This window comes from Halichoeres trimaculatus, unplaced genomic scaffold (assembly GCF_033239565.1).
Source record: "Halichoeres trimaculatus isolate MK-OKI-2021-1 unplaced genomic scaffold, fHalTri1.1 fHalTri1_scaffold_6, whole genome shotgun sequence".
Lineage (NCBI taxonomy): Eukaryota > Metazoa > Chordata > Actinopteri > Labriformes > Labridae > Halichoeres > Halichoeres trimaculatus.
In genome coordinates, this window is record NW_027437184.1 from 16,961,424 (window position 1) to 16,975,395 (window position 13,972).

Below are 13,972 nucleotides of genomic sequence, written 5' to 3' on the forward strand. Positions count from 1 at the left end.
GAATTATCGGTCATGAACTGCAGAAATTATAATCACAGAGACAATTAGATACCAGAGAATTAGATAAAAATAAAAGCTGCCTACTCATATAACCATTATTATTCATTACAAATCCATGGCTGCAAACACCTGTGAAGTCTTTCAAACCAAATTTTCTGTTAGTTCCACAGTAATTTGAGAAGCAGAGTGGGGACAAGATCTAAGCATATCAAGGCAACACACGGTGATACTCTGTATCTGGCTTTATTAAAAGTGTAAAATCAGGAAGAGAAAAAAAAAAAACAATATTTAAGCAGAAATGTATATTGCTATCAATATCAAATGATTTGACACTTAATGTATTAAGGCAAATAACTACACTTTAACAGTAAAAACTATCAGTAATTCTCATAGGACAGATAATTTGGAAAATAAGCTGATACATACGCTGTACTACTGCCAGAGAACAATGAGAGGTAAAGTCACAAGTTGAAAGAAAATGCTACCAAATTAATCTGAATAATTCTTCCTCAAAATAGCAACAATACAATGAACACATCAATAATATTTCATGTCACACATGCAGCAGAGGCAAAGTGTCGCGAGTTCTAATCAAAAATCTGAAAAAAAAAATCTGTCAGAGATGAAAGAATCACAGAACTTCAAATATGACTGAAGTATGTATGTGCCAGCTCAGCCCTCCTGATCTATAACTGGGCCTGAGCACTGACATCTCTTTGGAGCAAAAAAAACGATCAAAAAACCAAAACAACAAAAAAAACAGTCAATGGATAAAAACTGCTGCATTTAATCAAAATAGGTCACACACACTATTCACTCACTGCAGCAGAGAACAAGACTTACACTTGTATTATATCACTTTCCTTCTTGCTTTTCAATCCCTCCTACTTAATTTCACGTATTAGTTAAATGTATGTTAAAATTTCAAAATTGTACATCCAGAGACATTAGGAGAGACAGCTCATCTCCAGAGAAAGTCCTGAAATCACCTGAGACAGGCATGGATTGTTGTATCTGTGATTTTTGAGGACTGTGCCTCTTCTGTCTGAGCTTACCTGTGTTGTTGCAGATAGTGTAGAATATACTTATGAATTGGATTGTTTTGTTGCAACTTTGCAAGAGTTGCATCAGAGCGACGATAAAGCTGAGCTTTCCTTTCAAAGCTGTAGCATGTTGAAGCTTCTAGTGGAACGAACACCATCACAGAGTTAATACAGGCTTTAATAATTCTAGCCTGAGGTTTGTTCCTGTACTAGAAAAGTAACGCTGCTGGCTTCAGGCGTCTAATGCTGCTGCACACAGTCTTCTATATCTTGTAAACCTAATTCTTAAAATGTGTCTCTTCTTTGTTAATGCTTTTGTCTTGCATGAACATCCAGGTGAGAAGCCTCATCAGTGCAGCATCTGCTGGCGCTCATTCTCCCTGAAGGATTACTTAATCAAACACATGGTGACACACACAGGGGTGCGGGCCTACCAGTGCAGCATCTGCAACAAGCGCTTCACCCAGAAGAGCTCTCTCAATGTCCACATGCGGCTGCACCGTGGAGAGAAGTCCTATGAGTGCTACATCTGCAAGAAGAAGTTCTCACACAAGACCCTGCTGGAGCGCCACATGGCCCTGCATAGCACGGGCAGTGCCATTACAGGGCTGTCTGGGAGCGCCGTCACCCCAGGCCCCGTCTCCATTCCCATGCCGATGGCCGTCCCCGAGCCCGGAGCCGGAGTGGTGGCCCTTGCCATGCCGGTGAGCGGGGGTGCTGGAGTAGGGGCCGGGGTTGGAACAGGAGTGGGTGTAGCCGCAGAAGCGAGCTGCCAAGAAGGGACCACCTACGTGTGCTCCGTCTGCCCTGCCAAGTTCGACCAAATGGAGCACTTCAATGACCACATGCGAATGCATGTCTCCGATGGATAAGTACTAATAGATAAACCTCTTTCAAAAAGAATGACAAATAAATGGCACTAGATTTTCCTTTTCTTGTTTTGAGGTATGAAGAGTAATGAGTATAGACACTGGCACATTAAGTTTCCCAAAAAAAGATTTTTTTTTCTGTTATCCTAAAAGAAAAAAAAGATGGTGGCCTTAAGGCTTAGTAGTTTGATATTGATCTACTGGATGGATCCTAACTACAGGCCTCTAAATGTATGCTTTCCTAAAAATACTGATTTATGTGTTGAACACTACCGAAAGGCCTACGAAAGAAACACATACACACAAACACACCTTTAGTGTAGGTTTGTCTGAACGATTATACATGTGCATTTATGTTGGAGCATTTGTGTATTTGAATGTGTCCGTCTTGTGTCTGTGTGCGTGTGTGCGTGTGTGCGTGTGTGTGTGTGTGTGTGTGTGTGTGTGTGTGTGTGTGTGTGTGTGTGTGTGTGTGTGTGTGTGTGTGTGTGTGTGTGTGTGTGTGTACTTTGCCATGAGAAAAATTAATCATGGCAGTTGTGAACCCATACTGACCAGTTTGGAAACTATAGATGTCCAAGCTTACTGTGGTATAATTTACAACAATAACAAAAAGTCATCTGGGGTCGGGCTACATGTTCCCTCTAAAAATACTGATGGTCACAAGTTTGCCTTCTTCTGTAAAATAAAAAAGGAGAGTAGTTAATTTGATGGTGGGTTTTATTTATTCCTATGGTATTAAGGGATTATAATGCAGCTGTTGTCAAGGTACCAATTTCAATTATTTACCCGAAATGTGACTTCCTGTCAGAAGCGACAGGGATGAACATTTCTCATGTTTTTTAATTGCTCTCCATGCATTTTGATGCTTGAGTTTACTAAATTCGGGTGTGTTGATGAGACAGTATTTGAGCAAAAACATGTTTCTTTTTTTCTGAAGTTTGGAGTTTAACTCATTTGCATACACTGCCACTAATATTTTAAAAGACTGTTAAGGCTAGTAGACCTCTTCCATTTCAAAACACGAGAAAAAAAGAAAGATTCTTTTGCTTTTTTTGTTTTGTTTTTTAAAAGAAAAGCCTTTCACATTCTCACAGTTATGGCAGGCTGGCATATGCGACTAAACTCTCTCCTTCATTATTGCTGCTCTTCAACTTGCACCTGACTGTTATGGGATCTAGATCAAAAGGATTTGTCATTTTCAATAATGTTGTTATCGAGTAGTCTACAAGGTTTGAGATTAAATTGATAATCAAATAATAATACCTAGTTGGGGGGTGTTTAGGCTGGAAGCTTGTTAAAAGAGGGAGGGGATTCATTATTTATCAGATTGACATTGGAATAGTCATCTCCCTCATCCATGAGCTCCTGTATAACCTGTTCAGTAGTGTTGCACTGCTGTTTGAGCATGTGAGAGGGAAACGCGTGTGTTTGCCCCTCTAAAGGCTCACACAGCAAGCAACGCAATGACAGAAATAATTGGTTTCAAAGCAAAACCAGTAGCTCCATTGAAACCACACTGTTCCCTGATGTACCACACGTTCAGATGGAATTTCTTCACAATAGTATACATTCCTAATTTTCAAAAAAAAAAAATTAAAAAAGAAAGAAAAAAACAACCCAGACACAGCATGTACAGAACAGATTTTGGAAGCTAGTGTGCGCAAGTTGTCATCCACACATCACATCACGTAAGGCTTATTTCTGGTATCTGAATTGTTTTGTAATTGCTTTCTACTTAAAAAAGGACACACACACACACAAACACACATGCAACTGCCTGCAACTGCAATCCTGAAGGATTTGCTCATGTCAGTGAGCAAAAGCTTTCGTAGTTGTATCATTAAAAGAATAACTGCATACAGCAGTCTTAAGAAGATTTGCTGTAGGTTGAAAAAAAAACAAAGTGCTATTTTGCACATTTTCTTAAAATGCCTGTGCTTAATATTTAATCATTTTCCTTAAATAAACTTCTATGATTTTCTGTTATTCAATTTCAAAGGAAAAAAAATACATTTTTTTTAAATCTTGATAAGTGGACTGCATTATTTTCTTGCATATATGTTGCACTGCTTAAACCAATAAGTGCACTACTGTTAACAGAGATATAATAGTTTTAGAAAAGAATTTTTTTTTAATCTAACATTTGGTTGTAGAGTTCAGATGTACTAGAATAGCTTCGTTTCAATTTATTCATTAAGTAAATCAGCGGTTCTTGGCTTTTTTTATTGCTTGCAGTTATCTACAGTATATTCTCGTGCCGTGTTAATGCAAGCATTTATTTTTATTTAAAAATGTACCATTATGTGTGCTCATCTATGTTTTAAACCTTTGAATTCATTCTTTTATGGAGTCAGCTCCCTATAAAAGTCATTCGATTGCATTTCTTTAGAAACAAACAAGAACATCCAAGCCAAACAATATTAACAGTGAAACAACAACAGTAATAATAAACACAGCTCCGTCAGGCGGAGGTTCTAATAATAACTATTACTATATGATTAATAATACATTTATAGTGTGTGTGTGTGTGTAACATAAATGATACGTGTGTCCTAGAACAACTTTGTGTGGGTTTTCAGGTGTTGGGAGGTGATGGAATGCAGCTTCTTTGATATCTGTGCATCAGTTGTACACAGTTGTGTCCCTTCCTTAGTGTTTGTGCGTCAGTGAGTGTTTGTGTGTTTGGTATATAGCCTAATCAAGCTGTTGATAAGTGGAATATCTGAACTGTAGGGCTTCCTTCGCAATATGCAACGCAGGTACTTTGAGAAGCAGTTCTCCAAACCTTTTGGGCTAATAAGGCACCTGTGGCATTTGTTCTGAGATTTGACTCAAGCCAATGTTGACACTGTTGACTGCAGTGTACCATTGAGAAGGAGTTATGTCCGGCATTTGGATGCGTAAATTTTTTTTTCAACTGCTACTAAATTACAGATCCTTGAGTTGAGTTAGCTGAAGGGAAGCTGTACTTGAGTTTTCTCTCAGCTGAAACAATAAATATTGACCACACATGCGTAACAGCGTGAGGTTTGTCCGCAGTATGAGTAGCACATTATTAAACATTTGATTGGGCCTGTGTCCTATGGTGTGCATATAAGCCTAAAGTGTATGGTTTCTGTTTGTAGCTGTTGTTGCCAGGATGGCAATATTGCTGCATGCTAGTGCTATATTTGTCTCTACACAGCACGTGGAGGGTAATCTTATGCCTTAACAGACAATGCACTAAATAGAATATGTAAGCAACTGCCGAGATCTCTTTTCCAACAGTACTGCCACACGTACGGCACACAGCTCATGGTGTTGGTGTTTGTTGTTTGTTCAGTACCAAGTTAAACACTGCCAATCTAACATCATCACTTCTTTGAAAGCAGAGGCAGGCACGTTAATTGAATCGTTTCAGTGTTTGTATTCAGTGATCTAGCATTCCTTTATGGCACCTAAATTTTACATATTTTGTGTAAACACATATATCAAATGCACTATTGACTGTAGCTAGATGAGTACAACCAGCTTTGTGGTATCATTGGTCTAAATAGTAGGTTAAGTAGCTTGATGTTGGTTCATTGAAATATTTGATTTCATAATTACACTATCAGTGGTTTCTTGATCTTTTTATTTTTATTTTGTTGGAATAACAAAAGTAGCCAATCTCAAAGTTATCTGGATGAGGGCTAATAACTCGTCCCCATTGTCAGTTGACTTCTTGTATCATAAGGTGTTTGATAGCAGACCAGGCTCAGAAGAGGGAAGAAACCCTTTCTCCAGTTTGTCATTTACGTGCTATAGCATACCCAGGCTTCTTCTCCCTGTTGCATTGGCATCACACGCTCTTCACTGTCCATAGTTATATATTCCTTATTCTGCTTCAGCTAATCGTGGTGGTGCTTAATTCTCTTTTCTCTCTGTGTTGCAGAAAGTCGGTTTAAAACTTGTTGAAAAGTCGCAACATTATCCAGAAAATAAGTCCTTCTCTCAATCGTGCTTCTTCTAGTTGTTAGTTTAAGAGAATAAAACTCTAGACTTTATGTTTGCAAAGTGTTTGCATATTTTCCAGAACAAAACATATTGAAACGTAGATAATAGCCTTGAGCCTGCAGCTGTTTGTGTTGTGTTTCAAATATATTACTGTTCATGTTTTGTTTATCTTAGTGTAGAGACACAGGGTCTACAGTACATTGTTGTCCTTCTTGCAGTACGTCTAATTCACCGGTATACTTCTTTATTTCAGGCTTCCTCCTGCTTTTTGTTATGGTGATCATAGTGCTGTTGTTTATACATACATACATGCATACATACATACATACATACATGCATACATATATACATATATATATATATATACATACATACATACATACATACATACATACATACATACATACATACATACATACATACATACACACACATACATACACACACATAGCTTCACGCAAATGGATAAAGGATAGTCAGTTATTGAGTCATATTTCACATTGTACTATATATGCTTATATGCTTTGCATTGAGATGAAAACAAGGAAACGGTGATAAAAAAAAGAAATGGCGAGGGCCATGTCGAGTAAGGAACAGGTTCATTTTATTCTAATAAGCATGCGTCTCTCTTCCTGTTTGTCTTTCAGTCTATTTCCACACATTCAAAGTCAGATTTTTTTTTTATTTAAAGCTTGAAGAAAGTCACAAGTAAAGAGTAGAATACAGAAAACACCAGTCAGATACTTTACTGCATCTTTGGCCTTTTACAGTACACATAAGAGTGAAATATCTTACAAATATACTATATATATTTAACTATCATCACCTCCACACAGATGAAGAATACATTCTCAAATAGTTTGATAAATACATAATTGCAGCTAGAGTATACAGAACCTTGTGGGATATAGGGAATATGCCTATCAAGTGCCTATCAGTACATACAGCAACTATACAGAATATTCATAGTTTTTCTCTCCTGCATTGCACAGATACAGTATATTCACAATGGTCTATTGTAAATGAACTATTTATACTATTACTGCTAAGACCTTCTGGTTGTGAGTGCATCCTAGAGAACCCTTTAAAATACCTGAAATCGTCTATTCATATACAGTAAAAGCTACATCTGTGAGTTTTATTTTTATCTTACATCTATACTGCTCGGAGGATTCAAAGATATAAAATACAGTCACATTTACAGTCTAAATGAAATATACTGATAGATGAAGTCATTTCAGATTGTACTTAGAATAAAATTAGACATTTTAAAATGGATGAAACCAACATTTCTTTCTTTCAGGTTGCTCTCTTTCATTGCTTTTTGGCATTTTTTGAAACATGCCATTTTTTTTTGTTATTGGCAAGCAAGCCTTACTCTGTACTGTATGTCTGTTGGGAACAAGAGCAGTGGCACTTTATTAACAGCAGAGGGAGCCACATTCAATCTGCCTCAATGATCAAATGTTCAGATTGTTCTTTAATCTTGCTGGTGCATAGTATGATTTTCTGGTGGCAATACTTGCAGCATATAAGTATAACAAATAATTAACATAAAAAATTAACAAGTCAGGGGTTTCTTCCTCTGATTTGTGCTGTAAAAGAAGAATAAGATCTTTGCAGGCTGCAGAAACTGGCTTCTGCTTTAATGGTTCCTTACAAGGTACATGATGTCTACTTTGACCTTGATGGCTGGCTCTGCCTGATATCCCATAGTGATCATTAAAGTTTTATCTTATCTTTATGCTTATGTACGGTTTTAAATAAGGGCAAGCAATGAGCAACCTTAAAAAAAAGAAACTGGTCATTGAATGTTAGACTGACAGTAGATTTTTATAACTACCTGGAAGCTGATTGAGATTAAAAAATTGAAAGTTTGGCTATAAAGAAAATACACAAAGTATTCTACGGCCTTTAAGAGTTTGGTTTTACCACATGGAAAGAAAAGTAGGTGATAATAGAGTAGAGATAAACAATAATCAAGTTTCAGGACAAGTGGCAGCGAGATAAAAGGTTTTGGGATGGCTGATTATTCGGTCCCCTGTGGACTAATTACCACAGTTTTCTCCCTAACCTTCCTCAGCCTAGTTACTGTGCCAAATTTGGGGGTAAAAAAAAGACACTTTTTAAATTACGCCCCTATTGTTAAATTTGATGTCAGAACAAAGCTGAAATGGAACAATGAAAAAATTCAAAAGCTTCTGTAAAATCTATTGAATAAAACTAATATATTAAAACAAAACATATTATACAAAAAGCAAGTGGTTGCCTTTATTTTGAATCTTTAAATCCTCCATAAAACATAGTCTCAAGTAAATAGGAGAAAACAGCTATGATTATTTAAAAAAACACACATTTTGAAGGCTTAGTTTCATAGTCATTCAAAGTTCAAATGAAGCATTAATATTATAGGCAATGTGATATAGCTAGTCCCTGTCATCCAACCGTCACACACAAACAGCATCTGTTCAGATCGTACAGTCAAACATGCAGACTCTGTTTTGATTTTCAGCTTTACACACACACACACACAGAAGCAGCTGTTCAGATTTCATAGTACAACACAGCTAAGCTAAGCTAAAAACACATCTAGATTTTCTTTCTTCTTCTTTTCGATCATGCAGTTTTTACACTACCCTGACAAGGTTTTATTTAACCGTTATTATCAGGAATCTATCAGTCCACCTGAAGCATGCAGTCTCGTCTACGAAGTCTCCTCCTGCAGGGGTGCAGAGGGGGCTTTGTTTTTGATGGAGCATAAACTATGTCTTGAGTGTCCCCTGTTAACAGTCTCTCTGCATCCTTTTTTTTAAATCACAGACGTTAAGAGACTGAGACTCTGACGACTAAACATGGAACCCTGTTTGTACTCTGTAGTCTCTTTTTCAGCATAGCCCTACTCAATAAGATAATTAGTTAAAAAGTTAGCAGCAGTGTAACTGAAAAAAAAAAATCATTCCTGTTTAAGTCCAGAGCATTCCATCTCCTAATCTGGCACTTGTTTTCCACCTTTTACTAACTAACCAAACGTGAAGTTGAATTTCCAGCACCTCATCCTTTTACAATTTGTTGGATATTTGTTGTGTTATAGCACAGCTCCCCATCACATCAAAGAATTTTTAATTCCCTCATATAGATTTTTTCCCCCTCGATTTATATTTGATCTTTATTTAAATTTCACCACAAGATCAGAAGCTTTTCAAGCTTTTATCACAGCTTATGTGTGTGTGGCCTGGTTCTAAAGACAAAATGCTCTATGCTAACACTGTAGGTCTCTTTTTAATAGTGCAGAGATGTCAAAGTAAAAATAAAAAGTCAAGGCTCTTCTTCTTTTTCACCAGGATGTTAGTCACTGTCTCAACCAGCATGTTTCTGCCATAACTGACATGCAGGCTGAGTTTTGACATCACTGTAATGTTCCTAAAGGAGCTGCTGGTGGTGGCAAGTTTGTAACTTGGGGGCCATGCTAATCAGTAGAGGTCAAATACAAAAAATAAAACCTTTACTAGACGATGTTTGTGTTGACAAACCAAAGAAGGGTTGAGATAATTTAAGTTTTCTAAGTGTGTGGGGTTCCTGCTCTGGGGTTAGATTGCTACAGTTTTCTTTACTTTTTTTTTTTCTTCTCATTGCAGGGTGCTTGTGAAAACGCATCCGTGTGTTTTGTCACTTGTTCAGTTGTTCATAGTTTTGTGGTTGTGTTAATTTGCCTATTGTAGACCAAAATAGAGGGGTTTTTTTTATAAGAAATGCAACAAAACATAAAAATGAAATTGGACACAGTAGCTGTGATGTAATCTTTGGCATGTTGAAACATGTATACGATTGTAAATGTTGCATCGTTTCTCTCACAGATCATCATACTCAGTAATACATCAGTTCTGTCTTCTGTACACACGTTTAGTCATTCAGTGTAAACCTGTTCACCTTCACACATCACATCTGGATAGTTTTGTACCTGCAGTTTTCTTCAATATTAGCGCCGTGTATCATACCGAGGCAGTCCCTGACATACTAATCTGACATTGTGACCTTGAGTACACTTAGCCATTTATACTTGAGATGGACCAAGATGTTAAGTTTGCACATATTTGTGGGTTGTTTTTGAAGCCAAAAAAGAGGAAAGAAAACAATGATACTTTTGGCAGTTTAAGTCAAAGCTCGCAGAGTTTCTCAAAAGTCTTTCACATTCACTGAAAACACAAAGCATCAGAGCCAGTTATAATTACAAGATGAAAATGAATCAAAACTAAACTGTAACATGAATTTAAATATCACTAATAAACGGTGATAACAAGATGATATATTTTTATAATAACAACACATCATCTGTAAGCAGAATGTAAACCATTCGGCAAAATTTGACAATATTTTATTACTGTAAGCTCTAATTCCAGGCAAATCTGCTGTATTTTTCTCATCCTTTGTGTTCAAAATAGGAAATTACTGTAATTCAGGAGATGTTTTGTTTCTGAAGTGAAATCACAATTTTCTCAAACATTGGCAGAACAAATCAGACATAAACTGTGTCCTAATCAAAGCAGCTTAGGTTTTATTTTTCATCTGGCGTTTGGGCTTTTTGCTGCCATATCTTGTTTGTAGATGCTTTTGTAAACATGCACTTGAGTTGAACTATGAGATGTGCTTATAAATATGTGTATATTTTGTTAGGCTTTTATTTTTGTTGGCCTACGTTAGCTTGATATTTTATAAGTTCCCTCAAAAAAAAAGACTTCTATATAATTCTGAACTTGGCAGAAGTGGAGCTGTTGTAGTAAAGGTAGTTAACATCACAACTAAGCAAACCCTGAAATATATGCTGCAGTAATGTGTTTGTTTTTGATAATTTATGCTCCAAGTTGGTTTGTATTTTATTATTATTATTACTATTATTATTATTGTTATGAAACAAGCTTGTTTGAAATGTATTGACTGCTGTTTTAAAATAGGGGATACATTTTCTTTTCTTTTCTTTTCTTTTTTTTTTTAAGTATGTGCAAGGACGTTTTTATAATATGATTTGTCAAACACTGGACTGGAGTGAGTTTTTCAACATTTCCAAGTTGAGAGATGTATTTGACAGACATAACTGCACAGACGACACCCGTTAGCACAGATATGAGCTTACACATGAAAAAGCACATCCTCCCAGCTGTACAGGGGAGGATGACTAAAAATGGCCGCCATCCCTCCTGCTTAAAATTAGGAGTGGAAAGGAACATTTCCTTTGTGCTGGGTTACTGTATTGATTGGGTGATGGGTTGTACATTATAGGAAATATTTATTGGGGTTTCCTTCTTAATAGTTGCATCAAATGGTGACAGATTTTCTTTTCTTTTCTGTCAAAATTAGCCAGAAAAGTCGTAAAGGGATACCACTTGACAGCTATCCAGTTTGATAAATCAGCTGGTGTGTTCTTGCTATGGTCGAGCAGATATTGACAGTTGGGTCTCATTACACCAAACACCACTTCTCAAACCAGAAAAGAGATTTGCACTAGACTTATTTTGGTCGTCTCCTATCAAAAAGCAATATAATTCACTCAACACATTTTTATACCATAGTATGTGATCGTAGTCTCGCACCATTGTAATGCTGAGTAACTGGTATATTTGACTCGTTTTGATTTGTCGTTTTGTATTTAAGGTACAGAACTGGTCACCTTTTTAAATGCACATGACATCCATAACTTGTTATTATTGTTGTTGTTTTATATATTTTTTTTACCCAGCACTACCCCGAGTATTAGTGTCCAGATTTGAGGGGCATTAGAACTGTTGTTTCCTCCTGTGATTGTTTTGGACAAATCAAGCAGCTCTTACAGATCTGAAAAGTGAGAGATGGGATGTATGAGGGAAGGAAATTATTTTTCTGACCGGTTAAATTGCCTTCACCACAACATATTCAAAGATAAAACACAAATACCAAATGATGCACCAAGCGGTCACACCTTTCCCCTTAATAACACTCGTCTTCACTGCATATTTGGTCACTTTTTTTACAATGGGAGTGTTACATTATTTAAAAAAATGCTTTAAAGTGAACTGAAAAAAAAATCAAAATGCACCTTTTGTTGTTTCAACGCAGCATTATTGGCCAGATACATAAAGAATCCACCAAAATGTACCGTACTTCATCCTTTTCAACAAGGTCATTCACAACAGCAGTAAGTGTTGACCTTTCAAGTCATTCTTTTGTTCAGTGGATACATGTGAAAACCTTTCCAATAATTCACAAACAGCAAAACTTCACCATTTTATCTGGATGTAGTAGCTTTCCTGTTTTTCACCGCTTTGTGGTGTTGTTGAAAGATGTTGCGGTTTGTCTAAATATGTTGCGTGTTAGAGGAAGCATAAGTATGTGCCTTCTTGTAATCTCCTTGGTGAGCTTGTTATTATTGAGAAGCTGAAGCCAGCCAATTGTGTTTGCACTAAAACCAAATTGCTTTTGTGATGTAGACTATTTAAGCAAGCTTGTTGCGTCACTTTAACCGTACAGTATGCATGAGGGTGAAATTGGTAAGTCTAGGGCTAGAGCTCTCATCTGTTGACCTGTAAACCAGTGCAGCTTAGAGGATCTTGTGAATATATCTTGGCTTAGTTTCGCATTCAGTTTTTCAATTCCATCTCCTTATACATCAAGTTTGTCACAGTTTCAACAGTTAAAAATAAAATACAGTAAAAAAAAAAAAAAAGGAAAAAAGTCAAATAACACATACCAGGAATACAATACAGCTTTTACTTTCACATGCCACAGTTTTAGAGAGTTACACATCTGCAGTAGAGATATCCATTTCTCTGAATCCATGGGAACGCATGAGTATATGAGGTCGCCTCAAGACTATTGGTCAAAATCATTTAGGTTGTTTTTTTTTTGCAAACCTGTATTTATTGCATATTATGTTGACATCTGAGAAAGGCCTACATGCATTAAGTCTTACAAATGCACCTTATTCATGTCAGTCCATGTGGGGGAAAAGAAAAAAAAAGTGGCTGGCAATGTAATATCTCTGATTTAGCACCTTACTACACAGCATGTTTTCACTTTATGCCAGTTTAGCTATTCTTCCATATGTTTGATTTCAAAATTAAAAATCTCATCTTTTGTGAAATTGTTTCATGGGATGTGCCAAAGTTTGGAGGCGATCTCACAAGTGTTTATGCTTATCAGTTTCTTTTCCTCCTCCTTCAGTTATAGCAATGGTATGTCAAAACTTTCCTATAACAGTGTGTGGAATCAATTTATCTCAGCAAACAGTATCATTACTTGCCATTTTACAATAAGCCCTGTATTTCACATATATTTACCAGTGATGTGTATTTGTTATTATAAAGAAAATAGCCGTAAAAGCTTCATTATGTTACATAATATTGTGACTTTTTTCGAAAAACTGTGAAGACTTATCTTGCATATACTTTATACAGAAGTATTAAGCCTTAATACAAAAGACTAAAAAAAGTGTGGAAGAATAAACTGATTGTTGCTAAGTAAGGATGATTTTTGTAAATGTTACCAGCACTTTTTTTGTAATTTTCACTCTCTGAGGTATTGTACAAGTTCAAGCTGTTTGTGAAGTTTGATTATGAAGGAATAAAAACTAGTACTTTCCTGTACTTCACAGAAAGTCTTGTTGCTGTTTTATTTTCCTCCTCTTCTCTCTTGTGGGTTTTCTCAGGAATATATTGCACACAAATTTATGCACAAAGTAACTTTTTGACTCTAAAAGGGTAAAGTTGGTGCAGCAAAGCTTCCTCTCATGACCTTTCACATGACTGCTCTGCCAACAAACACAAGCGGACATCCAATGAATGCATGAAAACACACACTTACATTGACAGATACTCTTGGAGGGAATACAATCAAACAAATGAGCTGTATAAGCTAAAATTAAGCCCATAAATAATATTAGACTGCTCGTGTGTTGATTCCAAATACAGTTGGATGTGATCCGGCACATTCCGAACAACGGGCTGGATTGTATCCCAGAATGCATTGGGCAGAAGGCAGGAAACACCCTGGACAAGCTGCCGGTCCATTACAAATCTAACAAGGATTAATAAACAATCACAGTCATACTTCACT

General features: G+C 36.5%; 1 protein-coding gene across 8 annotated transcripts in view; it reads left to right on the forward strand.

Annotated features, from left to right (window-relative positions):
* zbtb20 (zinc finger and BTB domain containing 20) overlaps nt 1-12,624 on the forward strand; it is a 123,913-nt gene extending 111,289 nt beyond the window's left edge. For all 8 annotated transcript variants that reach the window (XM_074671568.1, XM_074671570.1, XM_074671571.1 and 5 more), the window contains one exon: nt 1,380-12,624. In XM_074671568.1, the coding sequence (XP_074527669.1) occupies nt 1,380-1,915 (536 nt within the window). In that variant the 3' untranslated portion in view covers nt 1,916-12,624. The remainder of the gene's footprint in view (nt 1-1,379) is intronic.
* Nucleotides 12,625-13,972: the final 1,348 nt, after the last annotated feature.